The sequence below is a fragment of the Camellia sinensis genome, chromosome 2 (genome assembly GCF_055761805.1).
Source record: "Camellia sinensis isolate YWXY chromosome 2, ASM5576180v1, whole genome shotgun sequence".
Taxonomy (NCBI): Eukaryota; Viridiplantae; Streptophyta; class Magnoliopsida; order Ericales; family Theaceae; genus Camellia; species Camellia sinensis.
The window spans coordinates 117,585,371-117,612,007 of NC_138962.1; the positions used below are offsets into that span (position 1 = coordinate 117,585,371).

At 34.5% G+C, this 26,637-nt stretch overlaps 2 protein-coding genes across 4 annotated transcripts; one reads left to right on the top strand and one right to left on the bottom strand.

Annotated features, from left to right (window-relative positions):
• The first annotated feature begins 4,592 nt into the window (after positions 1-4,592).
• LOC114263493 (Myb/SANT-like DNA-binding domain protein) lies at positions 4,593-14,424 on the top strand. Its single transcript, XM_028204039.2, has 3 exons — positions 4,593-4,851; positions 13,089-13,444; positions 13,567-14,424. The coding sequence occupies exons 1-3, from the start codon at positions 4,773-4,775 to the stop codon at positions 14,146-14,148; spliced, it is 1,017 nt and encodes a 338-aa protein (XP_028059840.2). The 5' UTR covers positions 4,593-4,772; the 3' UTR covers positions 14,149-14,424.
• Positions 14,425-15,962: 1,538 nt separating this feature from the next.
• Positions 15,963-23,711, bottom strand: PDE191 (Mitochondrial transcription termination factor family protein). 3 transcript variants are annotated; one of them, XM_028204037.2, is made up of 4 exons: positions 23,478-23,610; positions 17,619-17,698; positions 17,368-17,452; positions 15,963-17,187 (listed from the first exon to the last, which is right to left on the bottom strand). In XM_028204037.2, exon 4 carries the CDS (start codon positions 17,180-17,182, stop codon positions 16,196-16,198), a length of 987 nt encoding a protein of 328 aa, XP_028059838.1. In that variant the 5' UTR covers positions 17,183-17,187; positions 17,368-17,452; positions 17,619-17,698; positions 23,478-23,610; the 3' UTR covers positions 15,963-16,195. The 3 variants fall into 3 exon arrangements, with proteins under 3 accessions (XP_028059838.1, XP_028059837.1, XP_028059839.1); XM_028204036.2 differs by lacking the exon at positions 17,619-17,698 and having other exon boundaries at positions 23,478-23,711; XM_028204038.2 differs by lacking the exons at positions 17,368-17,452; positions 17,619-17,698.
• Between the last annotated feature and the right edge of the window lie 2,926 nt (positions 23,712-26,637).

Sequence of the window (26,637 nt, forward strand, 5' to 3'; positions counted from 1 at the left end):
CTGATTTGGGAAATCAAAATTAATGATGACAGTAAGTTTAATTTAATATTTGGAGCCTTTTGGAAGTTTGATTAAAAATCTGATTTAGATTGATAAATTTAAATATAATTAACAGGGCTCTAAAGGAAGTCAAATTAGACTAATTAAATTATGTGGGATTTGTGATTAGTTATGATTAATTAATTATGTGTTAACTAAGATTTATTAAGATTAAAAAAGAATGTGTTTTGAAGCTTTGGAATTGAAATTTAGAGCTTAGAGAGCAATTTGGAAATTCCATAATTCGCACTCTTCGCTCAAGCGGTGGAATCTGCACTCGAGTGAAGAATGCGAGCTCGCGGTACTTTTGTAGAGTTTGGGGGTTGGCTTGAACGGCAGAACCTGCGCTTGAGCGACCACCCTTATTTTTGATCCTCCACTCAAGCGTAGGAAGTTGTGCTCGAGCGTAAAATGAGAGCTCCTAGAAGTTTTGTAGAGTTTTGCAAACCACTCGAGTGACCAAAGTTGCACTCGAGTGAAGACCCTGTTTTCAGAATTTTGGCTAAGTGTTTCAAAGTGTATTTTGACATCCTCATAGCATCTTAAGCATTCCTAAGCGTTAATTAAGACATAATGAGGATGATAAGGATTAGGAACACATCAAGATAGAAAATGAATAAGTTAAGTGTTTTCCAAGCGTGTATTTCAATGTGTACCCATTGTGTGTTTGTGTAGGTCACGCACTATAGGCTATCTGATCCATTTGTTCTGACTATTTTGCTACTGGAGCTATTTGTGAGGAATAACTCTGCAAAGCTATGTTTGATTATAAGTGTTTTTCTGACTGAAATGGTATGATTAGTTTTCTGAAATGTTACTTTCTATATAGATGAATGATTGCCCAGTTTTTTGAAATGTAGTGTGGCATCCTTAGCATCATGTAATATCTATATGTTACCTGGTACCAGAGGTACCATAATGGAACTGGTTAAGCATAACCATTATCTGTCTGTATTTGCTCTACATATAGGTCTTTATGACCGTCTCATGTAATCATAAGTCATCTGTCTGTTAGCGCTAATGGATGTACCATGTATGATTATCTGTGAATTCTGAATCTAAATATGTATAAAAATCTGTTTCTGACTTTTGAATCTGTTATGGATATCATTTATTAAAACCTTTATTTTCTTATTATTCACTAGGCTCCAGCTCATTGTATTATTATGTATGTAGGTGATCAGGCACGTGACCAGGTTCAGAGATGATTGCATGAAGGTTAGTTTGTGTCAGCCAACCAATGCGCCTCCCAAGGAGGTTCCTAAAACGTCCCACGTGGTCGAATTTTGAACCAAGTTTGTGACTTTTGTATTACTTTTGTTTTTGTCTGGACAAGTTTTGTACATTCTATATGTGGAATGTGGTAATGTAAGACCAATGTGAATATGACATCGCGTATATCTATTAAAAGTTTTAAATTTTTTGTCTCATGTACGCCTGCACAACTCTATCATTATGATATCTGCTTCCGCTAGCCCCTTAATTTTGTTAATCCATTCAGAGGCCTTTGATAATTCCAAGATTACTGGCCGGTTAGGACACTAAACCTAAAGGGATGGGTTTGGGTGACAGTCACCCACCCATAGAATTATAGTGCAATCTCTTTTTACTTTCATGTAACTTTTTTCTTCTCCTTTTTTTATTTTATTTTATTTTTTTATTTTTAATGTAATTCTCTTAGCTTTGGGATGTGGAGGGCTTTGCCACCCACCCATATAATGGTAGTGTAACCTCTCTTTACTTTCATGCATTTTTCTTATCTCTCTTTCATTATCCAAGTGTTTTGCTTCATGTGATTCAACCCATACTCAATCCTAATGGATATTTGTGGTTGTTTCATGCAACCCCTTGGGTGATCCTTTGCTATCTTTTTCTTTCCCTTTGTTTTCTTTGAAGTCGAGGTGATTTTTTTTTTATTATTTATTTATCAAAAGTGTTAGAAAACTCTCTTTTCGATCAGCTTCGAGTATGGAAATGGATGTTGAATCCATATTCCATGAGTAAGAGGATGAGTTTCCAATTATTCTTGATGATATAATCCCTTACTTAAGCTTCTCCCTTAAAAGTGGTGGCAATTTGATCTCTCCAATTAATAGTATGGATTTGTATATTAATTTACTCTTGTCCGTAGAGAGATGAATTCAAGTTTCCATCTATTTCTTTGGGCTTGTCTTTCTTTGTAGTTTCAATTCATGCACATATTAGTTTTTGTTCATTTAATAGTTTTTGTACATATCTTATAGCATCTTTTGTTGTGGTATGATGGATGAAGCCTATCTACATCTTCTTTGATCATTGCCATGATAAAAAGGAGTAGAAGGAATGAGCATCCTTTAGAAATGTTTTGTTTGTTCTATTTTGGCTTTGCTGCACAAAAACAAGGTTTTCCAGATCTCCTGTTCGGCCAGCCAGAAAGAGGGTAGGACCAGCAGTCTTTCATTTTGCTAGACCATTTATATGTTCGGCCATATGACTTTTCCAGGCAAAACAAAACAAAGCAAAGCAGGACAATTTTCGGCGGATGATCTTTTGGGCACTTACAACTCCTGTTACATCTTTTCTTTATATTCTCTCATGATTTGTTAGATTCAACTTTTATTTGGTTGAATCAATTCATTGTTGTAATAACTTTCAACCCCACTTCTTTCTGTTCATTTCATTATTGTAATAATTTTCAACCCCACGTCTTTTTATTCCTTTCATTGTAAGGCTTGTTGCAATAACTTCCAACCTCCATTTCTTTCTATTAATTTGTTATGTATGTCTTCTAATCACTATTTCTTTCTATCCCTTTTATTTCCATATTTTCCCTATTGTTGATAACATCACGTTTTCTTTTTCATCATATATATGCCTTGTATTCAGATTCAGCTCATTTGCATTTGTGGGCTTATCATTTCCTATGTAATTTTGTGTGTTACCTCATACTTTGAGATGATTCACATGTCCTCAGTAGTATTCTTGTGTATGTATTGCATTAGCATTTTGCATAAAGAATCATGCATATTTTGCTAACATTTTTCTTCATCCTTTTGCTGGACGCATGAACATTTATAGCTTTAGCATGTTGCATGTGCATTATTTTCTTATTATATCCAACATCTTACCATTTGACTATTTGTTTAATTGATCTATCTCTATAATTGCTGGTGGATGAAGATTGTGTCGCTTAGATTGGAATGGTATTGATTCTTTATGCATATGAAATCAATTTCCCTTGAGTAATACATGTTCCAAAACCCCTTTCAAAATGCATGAGATCAAAGCATCCCCAAATGAATAACATAGTCTATACTTGTTTGTTTCACATATATCATTAATAATAATTAGAATATGAACATATATTATCCATAAAACTCATATTATGGTTTAGTAGAGGCCGATTCTGTGATCAAGTAAGTGAGAGTGTTCAATTAATGACCTTTTCCTCTCATACCCAAGGTTTCAAACCGAGGCATCTTTGGTTATGACGACAAGTGGTATTTGGCATGAATCATAGGTTTTTAAGTTTTTCAAAAGATTAAGTAGCGACTCCGAAATGTGGTAATACAATTTATTTCTGGCAAATCTTGCGATTAGTGAACTTTTTATAAATTTGTCAAATCTGAACTCTAATTTATGTTTCATATTACACTCTCGTAAGCCTACATAAAAAATCAAGAGTCTGAATTGTCGGGCGTACTCGGCCACCCCGGGACATCCCACAAGGTACAAGTGAAAGTATCACTTACAACCCTCTATATTTGTGTTAGGGCTGAGCAAGGAATCCGTGAAATCCGTAATCCGTAATCCGATCCAGTCCAGTCCAATCCAGTAGGTTTTGACTGGTTTTTTGAATCCGTGGTTTGGTTTTGGATTGAAAAATTAAAAATCCGTAGTTCACGGATTGGTTCCGGATTGAACCCCACGATTCCGGATTGGAACCGATCCGGACCGTATACCAAATAGTCTATATTTTTATTATACACCCTCCGAAATAGTATACTCTCTTATTTTATATAAAACTTAGATTCAAACCTAAACTCGCATAATATCTTCTTTTATTATTTTTGTTTGCTAATTTTTAGTGTTAATTTGTAATGGTCTAAATACTTATGGTGGAACTAATTTTCTTATGGTTATTTAAATTCTAGAACAGTACGTCGCTATTATAAAAAAAAATATGTTGCTATTGTGAAAGTAATATGGTGCTATGTTTATATTTTTATGAAATGAAAGTGTTATATATATTTTTTGTTATTTAATTATGTAAATCTGTGGTCCTAAATCGATCCAATCCGTATTTAAATGGATTGGTTCGGATTGGTTCCACAATTTAAACGGATTGGATTGGTTCTAATTTTTCAAGAACCGTAAATAACGGATTGGTCCTGATTTTACCTCAATCCGATCCAATCCGGACCATGCTCACCCCTAATTTGTATTTTAAAAAAAAAAAAATTTAATTCACTGTAATGTAATTCTCCTTATTTGTTATTTTTCCATAAAAATTACCGGATCAGTGTAAATTGGAAAATAGTGCATACCGTGATGCACAGGAACCCTGAAATACTATTTAAATTGGAAAATACACTACTCCAGTGTACAGTCATTTTTTACACGCGTTTGGTTTTCGAGAAAGTGCGGAATTTTCTCGAGAAAACCCTAACCACTGAAGGAAATGAAGTGTTATGGTCGCGGCGCTTGCTCCTCTGCTCGTCGTTGCTGCTGAGACTTAGCGAACCGGCGGCAACATGCGGTCCAGAACTCTGGTAACCCGCAAGAGAACTCCACCTTGCGAGAGATCCGACTCTCCTCTCTCATTTCCCACTGGTATCACCTCTCTCTCTCACACACACACACACACACACACACACACACATTTTGTTCATAACACACTTTCTCTCTCTCACACACACTCAACGCATACTCAAATTGTTGGCGATGTGTTAATTGTTTGATAATTATTGGGTCGTAGCTTCCAATTGCAAAATTGGATTACCATGTCTCCCACTTGCTTTGTGTTGTCTCTATATAATTTGATAAGTTTTGAGTGTTTTTCATTTGAATTTACTATGTTCTGAATCATGGTGATCATACATTCATCACAAAATGGACTGTTAAATTTGGTGTGCGTGTATCTGTTTTTTTTAAATTTTTTTTTTTATTCTCTTATTTGCTAAACTGTAGCATAAATTTCCTTGTTATTATTGAAAAATGACAAGGAGTATCACGCCCTGCGAATATATTAATTGAATAAATTTATAGTTCCTATGGAACTGCAAACTCTGTACTCATTGTGACAAAAATTTTACAGTTCCACTGGTTTTGTTTCATTTTAAGTACATGTGTAATTGATAAGTTCAGAAACATGGACATTTTTAAGTCGGTGCCGACATGAAGGTTGTGCATATTTTTTTTCGAATATATATAATGTGGAAGATATTTTTTTTTACTATCTTGATATAATAAATTATTGTAAATGTGTTTGTGATGTAATAAATAAAGATGTAGGAAGCTCAGAAACCTGGGGTTTGTAGTGGATGTAAGGACTTGGGCTCAATGATTATTTTTTATTTCCATATCTTTTGAATACTGAAATTGTTTGGGATGAAAACCTTTTCATTGTAGGATCAGTGGACATATCTAAGGAGACAGTTTCAGAAAGAAACTATTGTCGTGTAATAGAAATTTTAATCATGAAGTCGATGATCATTTAGCAAATTTAACTTGATTAGTTTTCCACTTCTTCTTTTGTTTATTTTTATTTTATTTTTACTTTTTACTTGGAATCTCTTGGCTTTCTCTTTTTCTTGCCATTTGCATTATTGTTCATCTTGATATTTATAAATCATGAGGTCACATGTCATTCAATGGGCTAGTTACCCAGCAAGTTTTAGGAAACCATTTCTGTTGCCTTTGAAGGTTCAATGTTAGTATAAAGCTTTTGGGTTGTGCATATCCCCTAGAATTATCAATCTCAGATGTTGAGGGGGAAGTTTGTTGGTCTATGCTACTTGCATTAGTACTAATATAAGTGCCATGCAGTAGGATTAGGTTTGGTTGAGATGTATGCGTCATTATTTTTTTTCTCTCCTCTCATGCTCTAAGCCTTTGAAGGGATCTGAGCAGGCTTTCTTGCTTGTGATTCATTAATTCCCATAAAGTTCTAGCTTGTAGGTGTTTTTATGAAACTTTTTGGTGAAACCTCCTCTCTCCATTTATTACACATTCCCACGTGTTGGATTTTTAATTGTGGTAAAAATTTCTCACTTTGATTTCAAATAAATTATTGATTGTTTATGTAGATCTTCTTCTTGTTATGCTATAATTAATAAGATTAAGACTTAGATTTAAAATTTTTGTGGGAGTTCTAATATATTTCTTTATTTTTGGGTTAATTAACTTTTGTTTTTCAAGAAATTATAAAAGATACAATTGCATTACATTGCATTGCATTTTGATATACTATGCATGAGCAGATTTGTTAGAAAACCCATTCATGAATTTAGATTTCAGCCAATTATACCCATATATGTAATACTTATTCCTTTTGTTGATTTGAAGTTTTTATTATGCTTTTGAATTTCTCAAATTTTCCTTGAAAATATTAAAAATATTAAGTCACATGGATTGGGGTTCTTAATCTTTCAGCATGTTAAAGAGATGATCATATTAAACAAGGATTGTTGGCAAGCGGGAAAAAAATAAATAAAATAAAAGCACAAACAATGGACAAGTGAGGGAATCAGCTAGTTATATCAAATTGCAATACAGAGAAAATGACATAAGCTGATGCAAATTGTATTTGAAGTATTGCTTTAGTTCTATGATGTTGTAATGCAGTAAGAATGTGGTACCAAAGTCTCGTGTGAAATATTTCATTCATTTGGTTTTAGTCATACTGAGAGGAGATTACATGTTCGTCTTTTAGTCGTTTTATTTCAAATGTAGTTGTGTTAACCTTAAGAGTTGTTTTATATTTATTCTCTCTTATTGGTTTTTTTATTGTTTCAACATGCATTATTTATTTTCTAAGAAACCCGGATATTTTTAAGAAGGTGAAGTGGTGTGGCATGTCGTGTCGGATAGACACGAATTTACATTTGTCGGACACTTTCCAACACTTGTTGGAGACATGTCCAAACATGTCCTATTTTGAAAAAATTTTCAAACTCGGACACACTTACATGTATCTATCGCTTATATATATATATATATATATTAAAGACATTACAAGTTTGAAAAAAATAATTTGATGGAGATGCTACAGGGAGGGGAAGACCTAAGTTGATATGGAATGCTATAGTGAAAAAGATATGAATTTATTTAATTTAATTGAACACATAGTCCTTGATAGATTTAACTGGCAAAAAAGGATTCATGTAGCCGAACTCATTTGATTTGGGACACAAGGCTTAGTTTGGTATGGTTATATATGACATATATTTACAATTGCTTATCCTTATATATGCTATATAATAAATATATAAAACTATATATTTGACGTGTGTTGCGCACTTGTCGTGTCCTACATTTTAAAAAAATTGTCATGTCAGTTTGTTCGTGTTGTGTCATGTGCCCATGCTTATTACCTCATTTTCTGTGTCTAATTCTATTGTTTTTTTCTAAATTTCCCTTGATTATTGGTGTTGAAGCATTTGATGTCAAGTGGTATGTATGAGTTATTATTACTGATATGGAGCCTACCTCAAATATCATTTTGGGTTGTTTCATGTTGCTGTCATGGGTTCTAACTATTCTTCAACAAGGAATAGGACAACCTCCCTTCTCTTCGTTGATCATTCCCTACCATCTTTCTTCTTTACATTGAATTTGCAAGGTTTATTACATTCAATTATTGTAGCTGGTATTGCGTTGCTAGCTCCCAATTTGTTGTTTCCTTTCTTCCATTGATTCACTATCTGAAATTTGATCAATGCTTTCGACATTTCTTATTTCAATTTCGAACCATGTAATGGAACTACAAGGTGTTTTTTCTAGTTAAGAGGTTTGTAGGTTTATTTGGAAACCACAATTGAGGAAATGCCATAAATTGGAAGCTTTGTGTATGATCAGTTGAATGTTTTCTTCTTTACTGTTCATGTACTATGGTTATAGTTATGGTTGTCGAATCGCGAAAAGAACCGTGAATCGTTTTTTTGTATTAAATATATTTAAAATTTATATATATTTACATATAATGAAGTTTTTATTAAACAAATAATTTACATATTAATCTAATTTATAATTTTTAATAAGTAATTATTAGTTTCTACATTAATTAATGAGCAAATGCTAGCAGGGTTGCACTACTATTAACCAATAGTGTGTTATCCAAAAATAAAGCCTTTAAACTAAAGGTATATAATGTAACTAGTTGATGTATTTATCTATGCACAACTTTATGGTATTGGTCCAAGCACATTTATTTTCAACAGCAACCAAAGCAAGAGCCAAAAAAATGAAGAGTCACAGATAGACACAAGTTCATATATTCTCTTTCTTTTACTAGATACATGTTGTGCTTGTTTGTCAAAAAAAAAAAAAAAAAATTGAAGAAATTATCAATCATAATAAATAAAAAGAGGGAGAAGGAGATATAAAGAAAAGAGAAGAGTGAAGGCAAGATGCAGACCTGATGGAACTAGATGGTGAAATCAGTGAAGAATAGGTTATAAGTATGTTGATTTGTTCTCTCATCTTCTACATCTCTACGATCGGAGGTTCTTCTTCTTTGATTTGGTCTGTTCTGAGGCTTGTTTGAATTGTGGGTTTGATCTGAAGAAAACCCTTGTAGGAAATTGATCAAAAAAGAGGAGGGAAAAAAAAAAAAAAAAGGAAAATTATGCTTTTTATCATTAAAAAAAAATTTGGAATTGCTAGATTCATCTAAATCATGCGATACGCACGATTCCGTGTGATACATTGAATCTTGCGATTCAAAGGAATTTCCAATACAAATGTGCGATTCGTATCATGTAACATGAAACTTGTATCGAATCGTAAAAATCGAATCGCTACTTGTACGATTCTAACAACCATGGTTGTAGTTTGGTGTTTAAGTTGTTTATAACTAGTATATATTTGTTGAGCACTTGAGCACGCTGCATTGATGCTTGCTGAAGATGTGTTTTTATGCACCTAGATAGCTAATACATGAACGTGGTATACAAATACAACATGACACAGACAATTTGACATGGAAAATTCTAACACATAGGACAGACGTGGCAAGGATATATATAAAATCTTAGTTCTTATACATATTTATGGGTATAATGTAAATGGAATTCTAATTTTTTTATAGTAAGAATTATATAATGAAGATAACACTTACTATGTTCGCAGTCATAGATATGGCAAGCGTGTTTCTCTAGCCACTATGGCTGTGAAGATAACAATTACTATCTCTGAAGTCATTTAGCTTGTTATATTGTGTATAATACTGCTACTCTCTTATATTATTGTCTTACACAATTTCACCTTGATGTGTTATATTATGTATAGTATTAATACTCTTTTTTCACTGATCAAAATAAAAAAAAAAAAGTATTCGTAATCTATAAGATTGTCTTTATAGTAATACTCATATATTAGAAAGCATCAATTAGTGTTAGACCCCTCATGTAACCCTTGTGCAACGTGCAATACATTCTTAAGTTTTTTAGCATGTAATGCCCCTCGAAATAATGGCCATGTTTGGCAAGTGGGTTTTTGGCCTTTTTTTTTTGGGCTAAAATTTAGAAAAAGACAAAATAGGCTAATTTAGCCAATAAGACAAAATATCACATCAAATTCATAATCATTTCAGTTTTTCTCTCACAAACATCACTTCCAATTATAAAAAAATCCAATCATCTTTCCAAACACAAAAGTTTTACCCTACTAAAATAGTCTACTAAAATAGCCAACTTTCCAAATGAGGCCAATATGTTTGGGATATGAGGGCCACAAATTAAGTATAATTTCTTGAGGTGATTTCCCTATTGTACAGTGAAAACAACACAATTGATGTTACATTCCATAATTGAAAATTTTGAATTTTGAATTTTGAATTTTGAATTTTGAAAAACTATCAGTTTTTGTTGGGAGTGGAAATTGAAAAATTCTCAGTTTTTGGTGGTAGTGGCCTATGAAGCACAAATACAGATACAATATGATACAGTCTACAGATATAGTGATATGAAAAAACCTAAAAAAATAGAATATGGGTATATATAGGATACGTTCCTAAAACTATATATTATATATTTTATTGACTTTTAGTATTCTAATTAATATATATATATATATATAAGGTCAAAGAATGGTGAGGAATCATTTTTTAGAAGTTAGGTATTAGTTTAAGAGCCCGTAACAACTACTTTATTCTTTTTGGTAGGTCCTATAAAAATTTCATTTCAATAGCAAATCAGAATTGTTTATATTACCTTGGTGTTTTACCCTTTCACATTATAGGCAAATGTGTTGTCCTCAAATTTACTCGCTTAATTGTTTTAATCCAATTTTTTAGTAAATATTTTTTGGTTCTAAAAAACTATTGTATAAATCATTTTTATTCTTGTATGGATATGGGACACATTAAGGATATACGTCAATTCAGAAAATTCTTAGAAAGTAGGGTATTAAATCTCACTATTTTCTTCTTCTCTAAGAAGTAAGCAAAGTATTAAAAAACTATTCTTGTATTTATCCTAGCAATCATACATACTCTAATGCTATGCAAGAATTCTTCCAATCTCAAATTTCATAGCAGAGTATTTGAAAAACATCCAATACTTTCAAAATTGAAGAAAATTAATTTCAAGTATTTAATATGTTTACAAAATATCAGATGTGAATCTGATGAGTATTGATATCCAATACGAGTATGTTTTGGATACAACTCCCTTCTAGAAGTACTCATTCTTCATAGGTGGCAGCGACGTTGGTGGTGTTTGGTTATGGTTGTGGTGGTAGTGAATTTTCTTTATTCAAATTTCAAATAGCTATGATTCTTTGCTCATTTGTCTGTTTTGGACGAATATTCTTTTTGATCACGAATTTATTGAGATCTGGACGTTGCAAACACCATAGGCTGTTGTTTAAGAAAGAAGAAAAAGAAGAATGTATGCTGTGTTGATGGAAGGCCTAGTCTGCATGTGTTGATATTGGCCTTGCATTGGGAGAGCTCCTCCCTGGTCTGCATGTGCTGATGGAAGACCTAGTAGCTAACTGCTGAGGTTTTGGTGGATTTGTTCTCCCAAGATCATGAATAAAGCGGCAGGGTTGATGGGTTTCCTTCCAAAGTAATGGCATAAATAATAAGGGCTGGCCTAAAGCCGTCCTAGGATCGAGAGGGAGTGCGTTCTGGGGCTGAAACTGATTAAATTAGCTTGCTTTTCACCTTCACTCACGGCTCTTCCAAAGCGATGTTGGAAATTGGACACTTTCTCAGCCCAACATGTTTAGATCAGAGCATGAAAAACTCCCATTTTCTAGTTGGGGTTCTTAGGAGCTTCCTGTTCATTTGCCATGTTGATTTTCCCTTCTTTTATGAAATCTAGGATTTTTTGCTTCAAAGTCTAGCTTGCATCTTATCAATGGAGAAATTTGCAAAAAATAAAAATAAAAATAAAAATATATTATTAGTTTCAATAGAGAAATTTGTCTTTTGGAAATTTTTGTGGTGGTAATTAGTGGTTATAAAGAAATTTAGAAATTGTGGTGTTTAAACTTCAAACAACCATAACTTCAAGCTCGTTTGTTCATTTTGACTGAATTCTTTTTGATATGATGTAATTTTTCAAGATCTTGATTTTGCAAATGCCAAAGGCTTTTTTAGCTCCAAAAATAATGGTAATCATTTTTACACAAAATTGGTTCGAGTCAGGTTGATGGCTGCATGTCCATGCAAGGCTTACTAAGCTTGCTTATAAATGGTGGTGTATGAAGTGAAGCAGCAATTTCTACATTCAATAACATGAGTGTAGGGGAATGTAACTTATCCAGATACACTAGACGACACATTTACATTATAAAGCCACTATCAGGCTGCAGTTACCACACATTACAGGCAGATTAGCAGTTGACTACACTTTTATGTACTATTGCCCCATTATTTGGGAGTTGGTATTTTTTTGTGCATTTCCTGATTTGTAATGGGGATTGCTTCTGAAAGCATTCTAAACCTACTTGGTAGACACTTAATGTCAATAAGTTGTAATTCTATAGGATTATAGTGAAATTTAGAATTTGTATGATTTTGAGGTGTGCAATGGATATTTGGTCCAGGAATTCAAACTGAAAACTCGTCATCTACGAAGTAGAATGCAATAAATAAAAATGTTTGTTTAGTAGACTGAGCATTCTTAGTTACTGGATGGATGTGCAAGTGCTTCCAATGTTTGGAAGATAAAGATTTTGAAACCCTAGGAGATCAATTCCTTTTTGTTTGTCCTTTCTTTCTTTAATGCCTTTATATTTTTAAGTTTTCTGTTTTGCATCGCTGCACTTGTTAGGGCCATTGCTTGGTGCAGTGGTAAAAGTTTTAGGCCGATCAACTGTGAGAAGCAAGTATAACCCAGGGCTGCACTGCCATTTCATGCATATTAATGTTGAAGTTTAGTAACTGTACCCTGAACTGGCAGGACCAGCACCAGGCAAATTGTCTATCCCATGTGCACTTGTTACAAATGAGACAACATTGGCTAGTATACAACACTTGGTATTATTATTTGTTTATAAAGTTTGTCTTGTTGATTAAGGTTATTCCTTTCTCTCCTTAGATCGTCCACAATATGTTAAGAGACGTGACATGAGATGGGCACATGACAAATCATAAGGGCTTGTATGTAATACCATGGTGGTACTTAGTTACTGCATTTCTTTGTTTATTGTAGATAAATGTTCTTTTATGCCTGATAATACATTGCATATGTTACTGCTGTTACTAGGATGATGTTACTTTGCTGCACTGTCTTCTTAGAGTTGTGTGTGTGTGTGTGTGTGTATTCATTTTAAAAATAAAAATAAAAATAAAAAAATTATTGTGTCAGATAATATTTTATGGTTTCAATGAATTATAGGATTGGACCACAATGATATGCAAGGTCAAAGAAGGGAGATGAAACATAAAGGGAAGAATGTTGTGTGGTCTGTTGCAATGGACAAGTGTCTAATTGAAGCCCTCGCTATACAGGCTAGAAATGGGAACAAAATTGACAAGTGCTTTAATGAAAATGCATATACGGCTGCTTGTGTAGCTGTGAACTCTCGTTTCAATTTGTCTTTAAATAACCAGAAAGTTGTCAACCGTCTCAAGACAATCAAGAAGAGGTACAAGATAATGAGGGATATGATGAACCAAGATGGGTTCACCTGGAATCCGCAAGCAAAGATGATTGAGTGTGACAATGATGATTTATGGAAGAGATACATTGCTGTAAGTAAATTTTTTTTCTTATTTTTTTTCTTTTAATCTGTTTTCTTTGTGTCTTCTTTGTTTCTTTTCTAACCTTATTTACATAATGGTGATTGTGATCATCAAATGCATCAATCAAATAGGCACATCCTGATGCAAGGGGATTCCGAGGGAAGCAAATTGAGATGTATGATGAATTGAAAATTGTTTGTGGAATTTATCAAGCCCCTAGTCGATGGGCTAGGATGACAGGGAACACGAATGGAAGCCGACAAACGGAAATAAAGAATTACGAAGATGATTCTGCATCATTCCTTTCACCAAGTTCAGAAGAACTGAGCGACACAGATGGAACTGAGACAGAGTCATCTAGCCGGCAGCCTGAGTATGCCCAGATGCCAGCTGAAAGTCAAGACATCCCTTTTATCCCTCCTCTGAGACAACTTCCGAAGCGGGCTCGGGGCTCGGAGGCTCTTCAGGATGCAATGTTAGCTGTGGCATCAAGCATCCGACACTTGGCTGATGCACTAGAACAAAGTAAGAACACAATAGATGCCCAAGGACTTCTACAGGCCGTAATGGAAATTGATGGGTTGGAAGAGGCGAAGCAAATGTATGCATTTGAGTACTTAAATGCTGACCCAATCAAGGCCAGAGCATTCATGACATACAATGCCCGAATGAGGAAAATATATTTGTTCCGGCAGTTTTGGTGGTGGAAGTGATCGGGGGAACTAACTTACTTTGCCGGTGGTGGATATATATACGGGATATAATCTAGTTTTACAAAGGCTGGTTTTGGTTTGATGGAACTCAACTCATAATTCTTGCAGATTTTTATTCGGTGGATATCTTTATCTAGGGATGAACATTTTCCGTAATTTGTACAGATTTTCTTAGAATCAGCAGCAGGCAATATGATGATGAAAATAGTTTGATCTTTTCTGCATATTCAGAAGTGGAGGAATGAATTATTAAAATTTTAAGTAGGTATTTGAAAATGAAGGTTCTTGCTTTTATCTTTCCCAGAAGGTAAGAAACATGAGTTTTTCTTATCTGGCTGTGTGATAGTTTGGTTGAGAGCAGAAGCATACAATACACATTCTCTTTTCAGGTTTCGCATATTGTAGTAATCATCATCTTCTTCTGCTTTTTAATTATTATTATTATGTAAGTTCCATCTTGTAAATTATTGTATTAGAATGTAACTCTTGAACTTAGAATCACCCCCCTCGACATCATCTCATCACTTTCTTCATAATCACTATAGTCCCCTCTCAAAAACCTTTTTGTTCATGAGATATAATCTAACAGACAATGAATGGCCTCGTTTGGGAAGTGGCTATTTTAGTAGGTTATTTTAGTTTTTGGCTATTTTAAGTTGGCTAAAATTTTTGTGTTTGGGAAGATGATTGGATTTTTTTGTGGTTGGATGTGATGTTTGTGAGAGAAAAAGTGAAATGATTATGGGTTTGATGTGATATTTTGTCTTATTAGCTATTTTAGCTTATTTTGTCTTTTTGTGATTTTTAGCCTAAATTTGGCTATTTTTTTTCTTCCATTTCTTGTAGCAGGGCTTGAGTGATGGTATAGTAGGGTTGGTATCATTTATGTTGCTTTGTTAGCCAATTCTTCAAACCATCTTTTGGTGAATATATTGACATTAGAATGCTAGATTGTGTTGAGTTTCCACTTTCTTGGTGACAAAATGACAATCCGATTGCTCGTACTTCTAATCTTGTTCAAATCTTCAATTTTATTTTCTTTCTTTAGGTATATCATTCACAACTATGCATGGCAAGTGGGACTAGAACTCAAGAAAACTCGAGCATTATGATAACCACTTGTTAAGCAGCTGACAGTCTCACAAATCATAACAAAAATGAGAACAAACTGTTCAGGGAATCCTTCAAGAATACAAATTGCAATTACCCCTTTTCATCTGCCTTCTTACCTATTATATGATATAATCCTATTACAATATCTCAACTCTTCTCAGATCAAAATATATATATATATATATATCAACTCTTCTTACTAGTCAATCTTTTTATCCACCAAACAAAGTCACTCTTCTTAATGGTGAGGAGAATTAACAACACATCAGATTAGTGTAGATTTTGTTATCTAGCTTGATGTTTGTTTTGCAATCAATATGCAAATATATAATCTCAATTTTATATTTGTTTTGCATTATTAGTTGTAGGATTAAAAAAAATCGTCAAATTTGTTGGATAGAATGCCTATTGGAATTTAATTTGGATAAAAAACATTGGAACCAGATATTGACATGTATATGCAACTGATATTGCCATAATCAGGAGCTAGTTGCTTGGGTAGTAAAATCATTTTGCTGCCATAGAGGTGTACTTGACTCGAGAGTTTATAGGCATAAAAGTTATGCATAATGTGTACGTTGTCACACTGAAATCACCAAACCTTGCACAAACGAGTGTTGAACGTATAATCATCATTCTTGTGAAAAGGCATATAAGAGAACACCGTACACATTCATAGAAGGAAACTCTAGTCACGAAAATTGGGTGAGAGCATTAAAACTTTGCATGCCTCAGTACTTTAATTCACCTACATGAGTCAGTCGTGAAACACAAAGCTTTATCCTCAATGGTCTATCAAGAGATTATTACAGAAGTTAAATACAAATGAAAGATGCTCACTGCATGATCAAACTATGCTAAAAAAAAAAAAAAAAAAAAAAAAAAAAAAAAAAAAAAAAAAAGGGAAGGGTGTGCAGATAGTACTCGAAACAAATTATTCAATTAAACCAAACTTCAATAGGAACTTTTTTTGATTACAGTCTAGCATTTCACTCAGGCTACAATATATATTCTTTTGTTTCAAAAGCTTTTGCCTTAACTGCAACCTCTTCTTGAAACCATGCCGGAAAAAATCAGGATAATCAGTGACTTCTTCAAGTCGTCTCCCCATTACCTCTACCAAAAACCTGATCCTCGGTTCTAAAGAATTATTGATACTCTTGATCAGAATAGGGGGATAACCAGTCACCAAAGCTGCTATCTGTCCACCTTCAAACCCGCATCCCTTTAGGTAAGTAAAATTAGGTCTCAGAATCTTGTTCACATCTCTACACACAACTTCAGGAAAGTTAACTGTGACTCTTTGAAGATCCAGTTTTGTCAGGCCTATTGATTTTAGAAATTCCAAAGTGGGCTGTAGCCTTTTTTCAACACTATAACCCATAATGAAAGGGTTTTTCACCAAAACCTTCCCAATCATCCCTTCTTCAGTCAGGCCAAGACTCGCAAGAAAATCCACAATCTGTGAAAGCTTTGATTCAATGCTGTAGCTAATGATTCTCGGATTGAACAGTAGCATCTTACCAAGTTGCTTTTCAGGCACCCCAAGAGCTTGAAAGAAAGCAAGGAGTGGACAAAGCTTCTCTTCCACACTGTGGGAAAGTATGTGAGGAAATTTGGTAATAGCAGAAGCAACCTCGCCGGGTTTGGTTTCCAATGTAACAAGGCACTGAACCATGGGGATAAGCTTCTCATCCAAATGAAGAGTAAGGATTTTGGGGCACTTTGCAACAACAGAAGGAAGCTTTCTATCTTGAATGCCGATGCTTCTCAAATAATCCCAGTTTTCGTAGGCTCTTTCTCTTTGCACACCATCGAGGCGCTTGCACTTTTTGAACATTTGATGAATACTTTTATCATCAAAGCCTCTGTCCTTGAAAAACCACATAATGCTACTGTTGTGGCTGCTGTTAATTTCCATATTTCCTGGGAAGATATTAAATAGCAATTTAATCTTCAGAACATGAGAGGGGTTTACTTAGAATCAAATGTTAAATTAGTAGACAAGCCAATGAGATAGATAGCAAGGGGACAATATAGTCTAAAAAGTCTATGATTGTATACTAGAAATGGCACCAGCCTCAAGTAGACAGATAAATTTTCTACCTTGCTGATTTGCAAACTGTTGTCATAAAGCCATCTAATGTTGAACCCCTTCCCGATATTCAACGGAAAGACAATCAAGAGCTACCTGGAAAAATAAAAGGAAATAAAAGCAGTGATGATTTTTTTTTTTTTTCCTGGTGATCTTAGCCATTTTTAGTCTGGAAAGAAACATTGACAGGAATAGTTTACTGGTAAATATCAACAACAATTTACATCATCCAGGTCAATGTTATTAAAGGCTATAGGCCCACCTAGGCGCCAAGGTCTCCTAGGGCCTGGGTGCAAGGTGCAAGGCGAGGCGTGGCGTGGGCTTCATTGAAGTAAGGCGCACCTTGAAGGTTAAAAAACATATAATTTAATATAAGGCATATAAGCAAATAATTTTGGGTTCAACAGAAGCAAAATGAAATATTGAACATTTTAAACCATAAATACTTTAGTCAACATAAGCAAATAATTTATTGAACATTCTAGATGTGTACAGCACAGAGAAGGAGGAGAACAAAAAAAAGGCCAGATAAAGAGGAATTGGAGAGGGGAGAAAAAGAAAAAGAACAGAAACAAAACAGAGCAGTCCAGAGAACAAGAAGAACAAGAAGAGGAGAAAGAGACAGCAAAGGCAGAAAAAAAGAGAATGAAACAGCAACGTAAGAAGAAAAGAAGCGGCAAAGAAGAACAAACTGATTATTCAGAGCTGCTGGACTGGACAACGAAGGCAGAGGCAGCAGCAAAGAGTTCAAGTTCTTCAGAGATTAGGAATTAGGGAAAAATTTTCTTCATGCCCAATGTATCGGCATGTATACTTAAGAATAGGGATCTGCTGTAGCTGACCAAGGATAAATCAATGGTTAGACTTCAAACAAAACCAATCAAAACAAAGGGGAAAAAAAAAAAAAAAAAACCCTCAAGGCCTGCGCCTTGGGCAAGTCATGCACCTTAAGCGCGACTTATTGAAGTCGCCTACCCTAGAATGGAACACTGCAAGGTGCAAACACTTGTGCCTGGATGGGACTTGTGCCTAGGCGCTCTTTCAATAACACTGATCTAGGCAAGGTCTAAATTGAATCTCTCTCTATATATTATACACACACACCACCACTAGTATAAAATGTTTCTCGAGACAAATAGACATTTTAGGACACAATTACATCTATACTAGGAGAATTGGAGAGGTGAAATTTGAAAACAATAAATTAGGAGAAGAGGATAATTTGTTGGGTGAGAAGCAAGGCGAGCAGAATGAGAGAAGACGATGTCACGATGGGAGTGCTCAATTCGACAAAGTCTCTTCTTTCCCAATATCACTCTATTATCGAGCTAGTGCATTATCACTCTGGTTATCAACTCTGGTTGGTGCATTTAAACCCTATTTTAGGTTTATTTCAGTTTGACCCAACATTCTTTTATTTATTATAATTTGCCTCATCAGTCCTCTTCTTTGTTTCTGGTCCATTACGATGTCGAAAGATAAAATTTAGGCTATCAAATGCAAACTCACCGGTGACGATTATGCTAATTGGTCTAGTGTTATGAAAAATTTTCTTCTCAGCCAAAAAAAATTGGGATATGTTTCTGATTCTATTTCTCATCCATCAGACTCGCAAAAAGATGGATATCTGATTCAATGTTTGAAAACCGGACCGGTGAGCGAACCGGAAAAAAGACCGGGTGGACGGGTCACCGATTCAACCGTCGGGTCAAACCGGTCGAACCATGACGTCATAATTAATATTATATAATTAAAAAATATAATTAAAAATTATAAATAAATAAAAATATATATAAATACTCAAATAAAAATAAAAATTGTTGTATAATATTTATTAATAATATTTAATAAAGTCATAATTGATAAAAAGAAAGTCACTTGTTTTAAAGAAATTAAAATTTTTAAGCATTCCCTCCAAACAAATTGATTCAATGTTAGGTTTAATTTTGGAGGGAAATGAAATTTTCAACTCTCCCTCCCATCAATATGTTTCAAATAGTTTGATTGAATCCCACATAGAATTTTGTAGGTTCTTTTTGAAATTTTTTTTCCTATAAATAGGAATAGACCTTCATAATCTTCTCCAACTTCCAACGAGACTCTTCCTTATGAGAAGAGACTCTTGAAGTAAGAATTTTTAGTCAAAATTTTAAAATATATTTATAATATATATATATATATATATAAATATAAATATATAAGAAAGAAAGAAAGAAAAGAAAGAAAGAAAATATCAAAAAAAAAAAAAAATCGCCGGTCTAACAGGCCAAAACCCGGTCCGGTTCACCGGTTATCCCGGTTCAACCGCCAGTTCTGGCGGTTTTCAATTTCCAGGCCGGTTTTGCTCATAGTCCGGTTCTGGAGGGTTGACCGGACCGGAGCCAGGCCCGGTTCCCGGTCCGAACCGGTTCGACTGGCCGGTCCGGTCCGGTCCGGGTTTCACAACATTGATCTGATTGCTTGTGATACTTGGGATTGTGATAATGCCCAAATTCTGACCTGGTTTCATAACTCAGTGGAGATCGCATTGGCATGATGTTCTCCAAATACACTACTGCCAAGGAAGTGTGTGACTGTTTACTCGGGGTTTATCAACATTCTAACTTTGCCAAGCGGTATGAGTTAGAAACAACTATTTAGAGTACTCGTCAACGGGATCAGTCTATTCAGAATTTTTACATTGAGATGACAGGATTCTGGGATCAACTTGCTCTCATGGAACCATCTAGTAGTAAGGTATTGGATGCCTATTTGTAGTTTCGAGAGGAGGGTCGTTTGGTATAGTTCTTAACGGCTCTTTTTCTCTAGTTTAAGGCTATTCGTGGTGGCATCCTTCACTAGTCTCCCCTCCTTTCTGTGGATGCTACTATTTGTGAGCTCCTCTCTAAGAAAACCCATCTCAAGATGACCAGTCAGCCTCTGTCTCCCTTTGTCTTCTTGGCTCCTACTCAACGATCACTTTTGTTGCAACGTTTGTCCATCAGTATCCGAACTTTGCAAAGCCCAAGAAGAGACCACTAGCTTCAGATGAGTGTGCTTTCTACCATCAAAGGGGCTAGGTGGAAGGAAAGGGTGGCGGCGACAGTGGTGGGCTAATGGAGGTGGTGGTGATGGGTGTGAGGTGTAATGAAAAATTAGGGTTTTCAAAATATAGGATGTGAGGTCGTTTTGGTAATTTTAGATAGGAATAGAAATAAAATTAAATTAAACGATGTAAAGAGTTAAAAGTATGGTGTAAGTAGAATTGCCATACCCCAAAATACCCTCAAAGCAAATCAAACTGAATAGTATAAAGAAGGGAAAAATTGACCTTTTATAGAGAATGAAAATTTACTATTCTTTGCACATAGCTGCTGTATATATGGTAAGGATATATTAAATAAGCTGTTAAGATTTGCTTGATTTTTACCTGTATTATGCTCCTAAGATTTGGATCATCATGCAATGGCTTCCCTGCGTTTGGGTTTAATTTATTTTTATCATTTTGGTAGGGGTTACGTATGAAATTTATTATTTCACTGGATACACTGCTAGGTTTAAAGTATTTGTGGTCTACTACGGTTGATGTTCTTGGATTGATTGACATTGGAGAATATATGACTCAAAAGTTGTTTCATAATCCTTCTCAATATCCTACCCTTAGGATATTGGTTTATGATGGAAATTGGAGATGATAGAACATATACAAATTTTCAAATTTATTCGGAGATAAAGATGGAAGGATGGCTATAATGTCACCGCATTTGTGTTAGTGAATGGATATTAGAGGTGGTCTGTTGTGGCTAGACAGCTGTAAATTGAAGGAACGTTTTCCTCGTGAAATGAATTGTATAACCTTCACTGTTAAGAGAAGAACAATGTAAAACCAATCATATCTGCGGCACCCTCGGAATGGATGACCTTAAAGAATTGTTAGAGAGCCAATATAAGTAACATTATGGATGACAAATGCTACAATATTGGTAGTTGACAGTTTGTTGTGCCTATTGGTGCCGGAACAAGGAATGGAGCACTGCACTCTTTTCAAAGTGTGATTGCATTAGTGGTGGAGGTGGTAATTGTTGCTGAAAAGAGTACTGACTTATGCTGGTGTGATGTACAAATGTTGGAGGAATACATAACTTGGATAGTCTGGTAGATAGTCCACTTCAACAAATGGTATAAGAGCTAATGGTTGCCGATCCTGACACACAGTGGTAGACTCAAGCGAGGTCAACCATCTCGGGGATAGCGATTCAAAGCCACAGTTGCAGATTAGAGCCTATGTTGGTAGTTCTAATCTAAGGAAATACACAAGCAAGAAAAGAGGAACAATTGGTGTTGCAGTTTCATTGGTGGGTGTGGATCTTGGAGATTATCCACAGTTTGGTGAGGCTGGACTATAGAGATGATTGGCAACGTATACACACTCGTGGGAAATGTTGTGACATATGGAGCGACTATCAAACATGAGACGAGTAATATGGGTCGTGGGTGAACAAGTAGGGTAATAGTTCCAAAGATGCACATGTGGTAGGTGTATGTGGGAATGTCATACCAGAGCAGGCGTACATGAGTGCAGGTGTACATGAGAGTGTCGTGCAAAGGCTCAGGTATAGTGTGCAAGGATACTAGCCAAGAGGGACAACAACGGGTGTGCAGGAAGTTAACAAAAGAAAGGTCCACGTAGAGAAATTAAGTGAAATTGAAATTACTTTTGAAGTGCAAATATGTCTGCCAATAATAAGCTTTTCAAAAAGAACGAGCAGAGGCCAAGAAGACATTTGATAGAAGTAATGACAAAGCCAAGGCATTGGATGAAACTCACAAGAAATAATAAAGAAGAAATGAGGATTACATAGAGGGAAGGGAAGAACTAGAATTGCAGAAAACAGAATAAGGAAAAGACAAACAGAATGTGGAGAATTTTTTTTTGTTTTACATGCTCCAGAAATTAACAGTTTTGAAGAATAAAAAGAGACGTTCAAGAAGAAAAAAAAATTATGAAAAAACAAGGAGAATTAATGAAACAACAAAGGAGTTAACAAAAAAAAAAAAAAAAAAAACGAAAAGGAAAAAGACTGAGCCCGAAGAAGACTCTTATTTCTAGACAGAGATATACTTCTCCACCACAATCCATAAGGATCCCAATCTCGTAGGGGCAAACAATTGACAGGTCAGAGAGCACCCTTGCATCTCGATTTTCTCCTCCAATAAATATTTGATCTTCTACTCTTTTACATAATTCAATTGCTGGATCCTTTATGGTTGCCACAAGACCCAATCTGTCAATCATCGTGGCAATGTGATTGAAGGCCTAAATGAGGGAATAATTGATGTTGAATCTATGGTTCTGCAAAGGACCCAAGCTGAAGGAGACCTAGTAGCCGGACTTGTTGGTGAAAGTGAGATTTTGTAGCTGCAGTAGTTCTTCCAAACCAATTGATCCAACACTACCTCTGTTGCTCTCTCATTCTCCAAGCACTGCAATTCCATTTATTCTGCCAGTTCAATTCCAATTCCTTCCTCTTCACAACTTAATTCCTTGATAAAAAAAATTTGAGGTAGTGAATATTTTCCCTCATTTCCTGATTGGTTACTTTTATTTCTTGAACATTTTCCACCATTTCAGAGAAAGCATTGAGCTTAGTACTTGTTGTGACACCAGTGTCTGATACCAATTGATGTGAGTTTAAAATAAAATAGAATTGAAGAATTGGGGAAACTTGTAGAAAAACAGAGCACAAGGGTCTCTCTATTTCTTCTTTTTTTATTCAATCCTACATAAAATTCAAGAATACAAAATCACACCTCTCCCTAACTTACCCCCTTAAAATATACTATTTATGTGCATCCAAACATAGGCTGACTGAGGACAAGCCAACTCTTTAACTACATAAAACTATTTTGCTAACTACTTAGTGACAATAAATTCTTTAATTACCTAATTGCTTTTTCCTAGCTTAGCACAACTAAGTCTCAACTGAGCACCCTTTGAGCTCTTCTTCACTTCCACCATTATTTGTATCAGCATATGTACCAGAAACCACCCAACCAAAATCTTTTGAGCCACACCAAAATGTAGACAAAAACATTACAATCCAGAAGCACTAAAAGGGATGGTGTAGAAACATATACTTACACTCAGAGTTGCAATCCCAGAGAGAAGCAGACTTTGATGCCGCCGACTGCAATAGAGAGAGAGAGAGAGAGAGAGAGAGAGAGAGAGAGAGAGATGTGAGGATGAGAGTTGGGGCAACCTGAACTGGGAAGCCGATAAAGGATTAATATGCATTGGCTTATGAGGGCTTGATCAAGGTGTGGATAGGGGTGCTCATTTGTGGGGTCGACTCGGGTCGACATTTTGTATTTGTCTAACTTCGATCCGATCTTAACATCGGTTTTCTATTTTTGTCCAAGTTTAACTTAAACAATAATTTTAAATTTTAAACCTATCCCTGCGAAATATATATTAAAAAAATTAAAATATTTTATAATTAAATTCAATTACTTATTATATTTTTTAAAATGAATACGTTGATATTATTATAAATTGAAGAATTTCTTCAATAAATTTAATTAAATGTGAGTTTTAATAAAATTAATAAAGGTAAAATGTAGGTCCCAATAAAAATATATACTTTTTAACATATTATAATTAATTAATTAATTTAATAGCAAGTTGGGCCTATTAATATATCGGGCTGAAAATATTAACATAGTCTGGCTCTATAGACTAAAACAACCTTTCTAAATTCTAAAAATATAGGGTCTAGCCGGTCAAGCTAGACAGGCCAATGGGCCAATACCCACCCTAAGTGTGGGCAGTACGTACTTTATTGAGCAAATTACATATAGTACTTCTCCATAATCTTATTTTAATTTATTCACTTTTAATTATAACAATCAATCCCTAATACTTTTAAGTGAATTTGAAATATCACCTTTCTATTCATTTACTGTTAACAAAATTAAAGAAATTTATCATTTGAAACATATGTAGCATTTTTATTGTTTCATTAACACTCTTATACTTTTATTAAAATCTCACTATTGTCGTCACCTTTTTATTAAAAATCACTTTAATTATTTTAGTTTTAATTTTTGTTAGCTTTATTAAAGATAGATGGATGGAAATGTGAGATTGAAACTTGATTTAAAGTGTAAAGGATTAACTGTTACAATTAAAAATGAAAAAATCAAAGTGCAATTTTTGTGAAAATTTAAGACCCAAAAATGTATAGAGGCTTGGAGTTTAAGGCAAAGAAAGGAACCACAGAAACTATGATTATGGTGGTTAAGAGTTTTGATGGAGAGAATAAGAGAGATGGTGGAGGTAGAGAATGTGTAATGCCCATTGGTGGCATTGATGTGTGATTTACCATCACCATCTCTCTTTTCCTCCGTGTTGATTATTGTGGTTAAGAGTTTTGATGGAGAGAATAAGAGAGATGGTGGACGTAGAGAATGTGTAATGCCCATTGGTGACATTGATGTGTGATTTATCACCACCATCTCTCTTTTCCTCTGTGTTCTTATGGTACGCATTGGCTCTCTCTCCCTTAGCCCTCGATAATTATCACAATTTACCCCATTATTCATCTTAACCACCACTCCATACATAGCCACCTCATAGCTAGGCCACAATATTTATCAAAGTGATTTGTGGAGAACATTTTTATTTTTTTTAAATGATTCATTTCTTTATAAATGAACTATTTCGCCATTGAATAATGTGTAATATTTTAATAGATGTCATTAATTAGAATAGACTGGCACACTAAAAAATTGAATGATACAATTGAAATTATAAAGAATAAATTGAGACGAGATGAATAACAATGACCACATGTATAATTTAACAATAAATAAAAAATGAGAGATAAAGAGTTAAAAAATTTGGAAAATGTGAATATTTTGATAATCCAAATGAGGATGGAATACGTGCGAGGGAGAAGCAAATACTAATACGAATAGTTCTACTAACATAGAAGAGGAACACAAAATTATTCACAGAAGTTTATGTGAGTAAAGGCGGACCAGGAGGACTAGGGAGGCTGTGGCCCCTGCTAGAGTCTGGAAAATTTGTATTATTATAGGTAGTATTTTTTGGTTTCTTCTTTGCTAATTGCAAAGATGGTTGTCCATTTCAAAATACTTTTAATTCTCACCATAATTGTTGGCTTATTTTTCCTACGAAGGAAAATATCATAAATGCGAGCGTGCCAGCAAGGATTGAAAAATCCTTACAGATTAAATTCAAGCCAATTATCAAGCGATTGTGTTGACGGTTCTTTTGCCTCAACGAAGAGGACTTCAAATTTGCCAAGTGTAGCGAAAAGAAAAAGTAAAAGAAGAAAAAGGGACGGAGAAAGATGATTGAGTGAACAATCAAAGTAATAATTACTTACCTCTACTCCTATGCTTCGAAAAGAAAGTGCATAAAATGCTTCGAAATGGAAATACTGAAAATAAATGCTTCGAAATATAAATCTATGTTAAACTACTCCTAAGATAAAGAAAATGACAAGAAATATTGAAATCAATTGTCTTTGATTTATGTTGTGGATCCTTTACAATGTAGCCATTAATGGCTATTTATAGAAGAAAAAATACAGCAATAACTACTTAGTAACTACCCATTTCTTCCATCTTCATTCTTGTCTTGCCATGTGTCCTTCCACTCATCCACTTTGTCCTCCCACTCATCCACTTTGTCCTTCATATTCTCCATTATCTCTATAACTTCTTTTGACTTCCAAATGAATAAGAGGATGCCACGTGTCCTGCAATTATATAAATAATAATAAAAATTGCAGATTTATGGTGCTAACACCTTCATATTCTCCATTATCTCTATAACTTCTTTTAACTTCCAAATGAATAAGAAGAAGTCACGTGTCCTGCAATTATATAAATAATAAATAATAATAAAAATTACAGATTTATGGTGTTAACATTACCCCCCGCGGCCCTTAAAAATGATGTTTACTTGAATTTTTGAAGGGCCGAACCAAGCACATGACTAACCTAAGCAGCAAAGTGCTTCGAATGATGTAACAACACCAATAAAGTGCTTCGAATGAGTATGAAATTATGACTAGATGACTCTAATTATGACTAGTAACAAGCTTCGAAAGTGGTATAAAGGACCAAAATCATTCTTCGAAGGTCGATAGAGCCGACAAAAGACGAATTACATCCTCAAAAATACTCGGCAAAGCTTCGAAGGTTCACAACCACCATTATTATTTCTTCGAAGTTGTTGTTGATGCAAGATAGAGTGCTTCGAAGCTTACAAA

Bases quoted from the DNA above. Each gene is read 5' to 3' on its own strand.
- LOC114263493 (XM_028204039.2), top strand. From the start codon at position 4,773: ATGCGGTCCAGAACTCTGGTAACCCGCAAGAGAACTCCACCTTGCGAG. The intron at 4,852-13,088 runs GTATCACCTCTC...AATGAATTATAG, and splicing joins TCCTCTCTCATTTCCCACTG to GATTGGACCACAATGATATG. The intron at 13,445-13,566 runs GTAAGTAAATTT...TCAATCAAATAG, and splicing joins TATGGAAGAGATACATTGCT to GCACATCCTGATGCAAGGGG.
- PDE191 (XM_028204036.2), bottom strand. From the start codon at position 17,182: ATGGAAATTAACAGCAGCCACAACAGTAGCATTATGTGGTTTTTCAAG.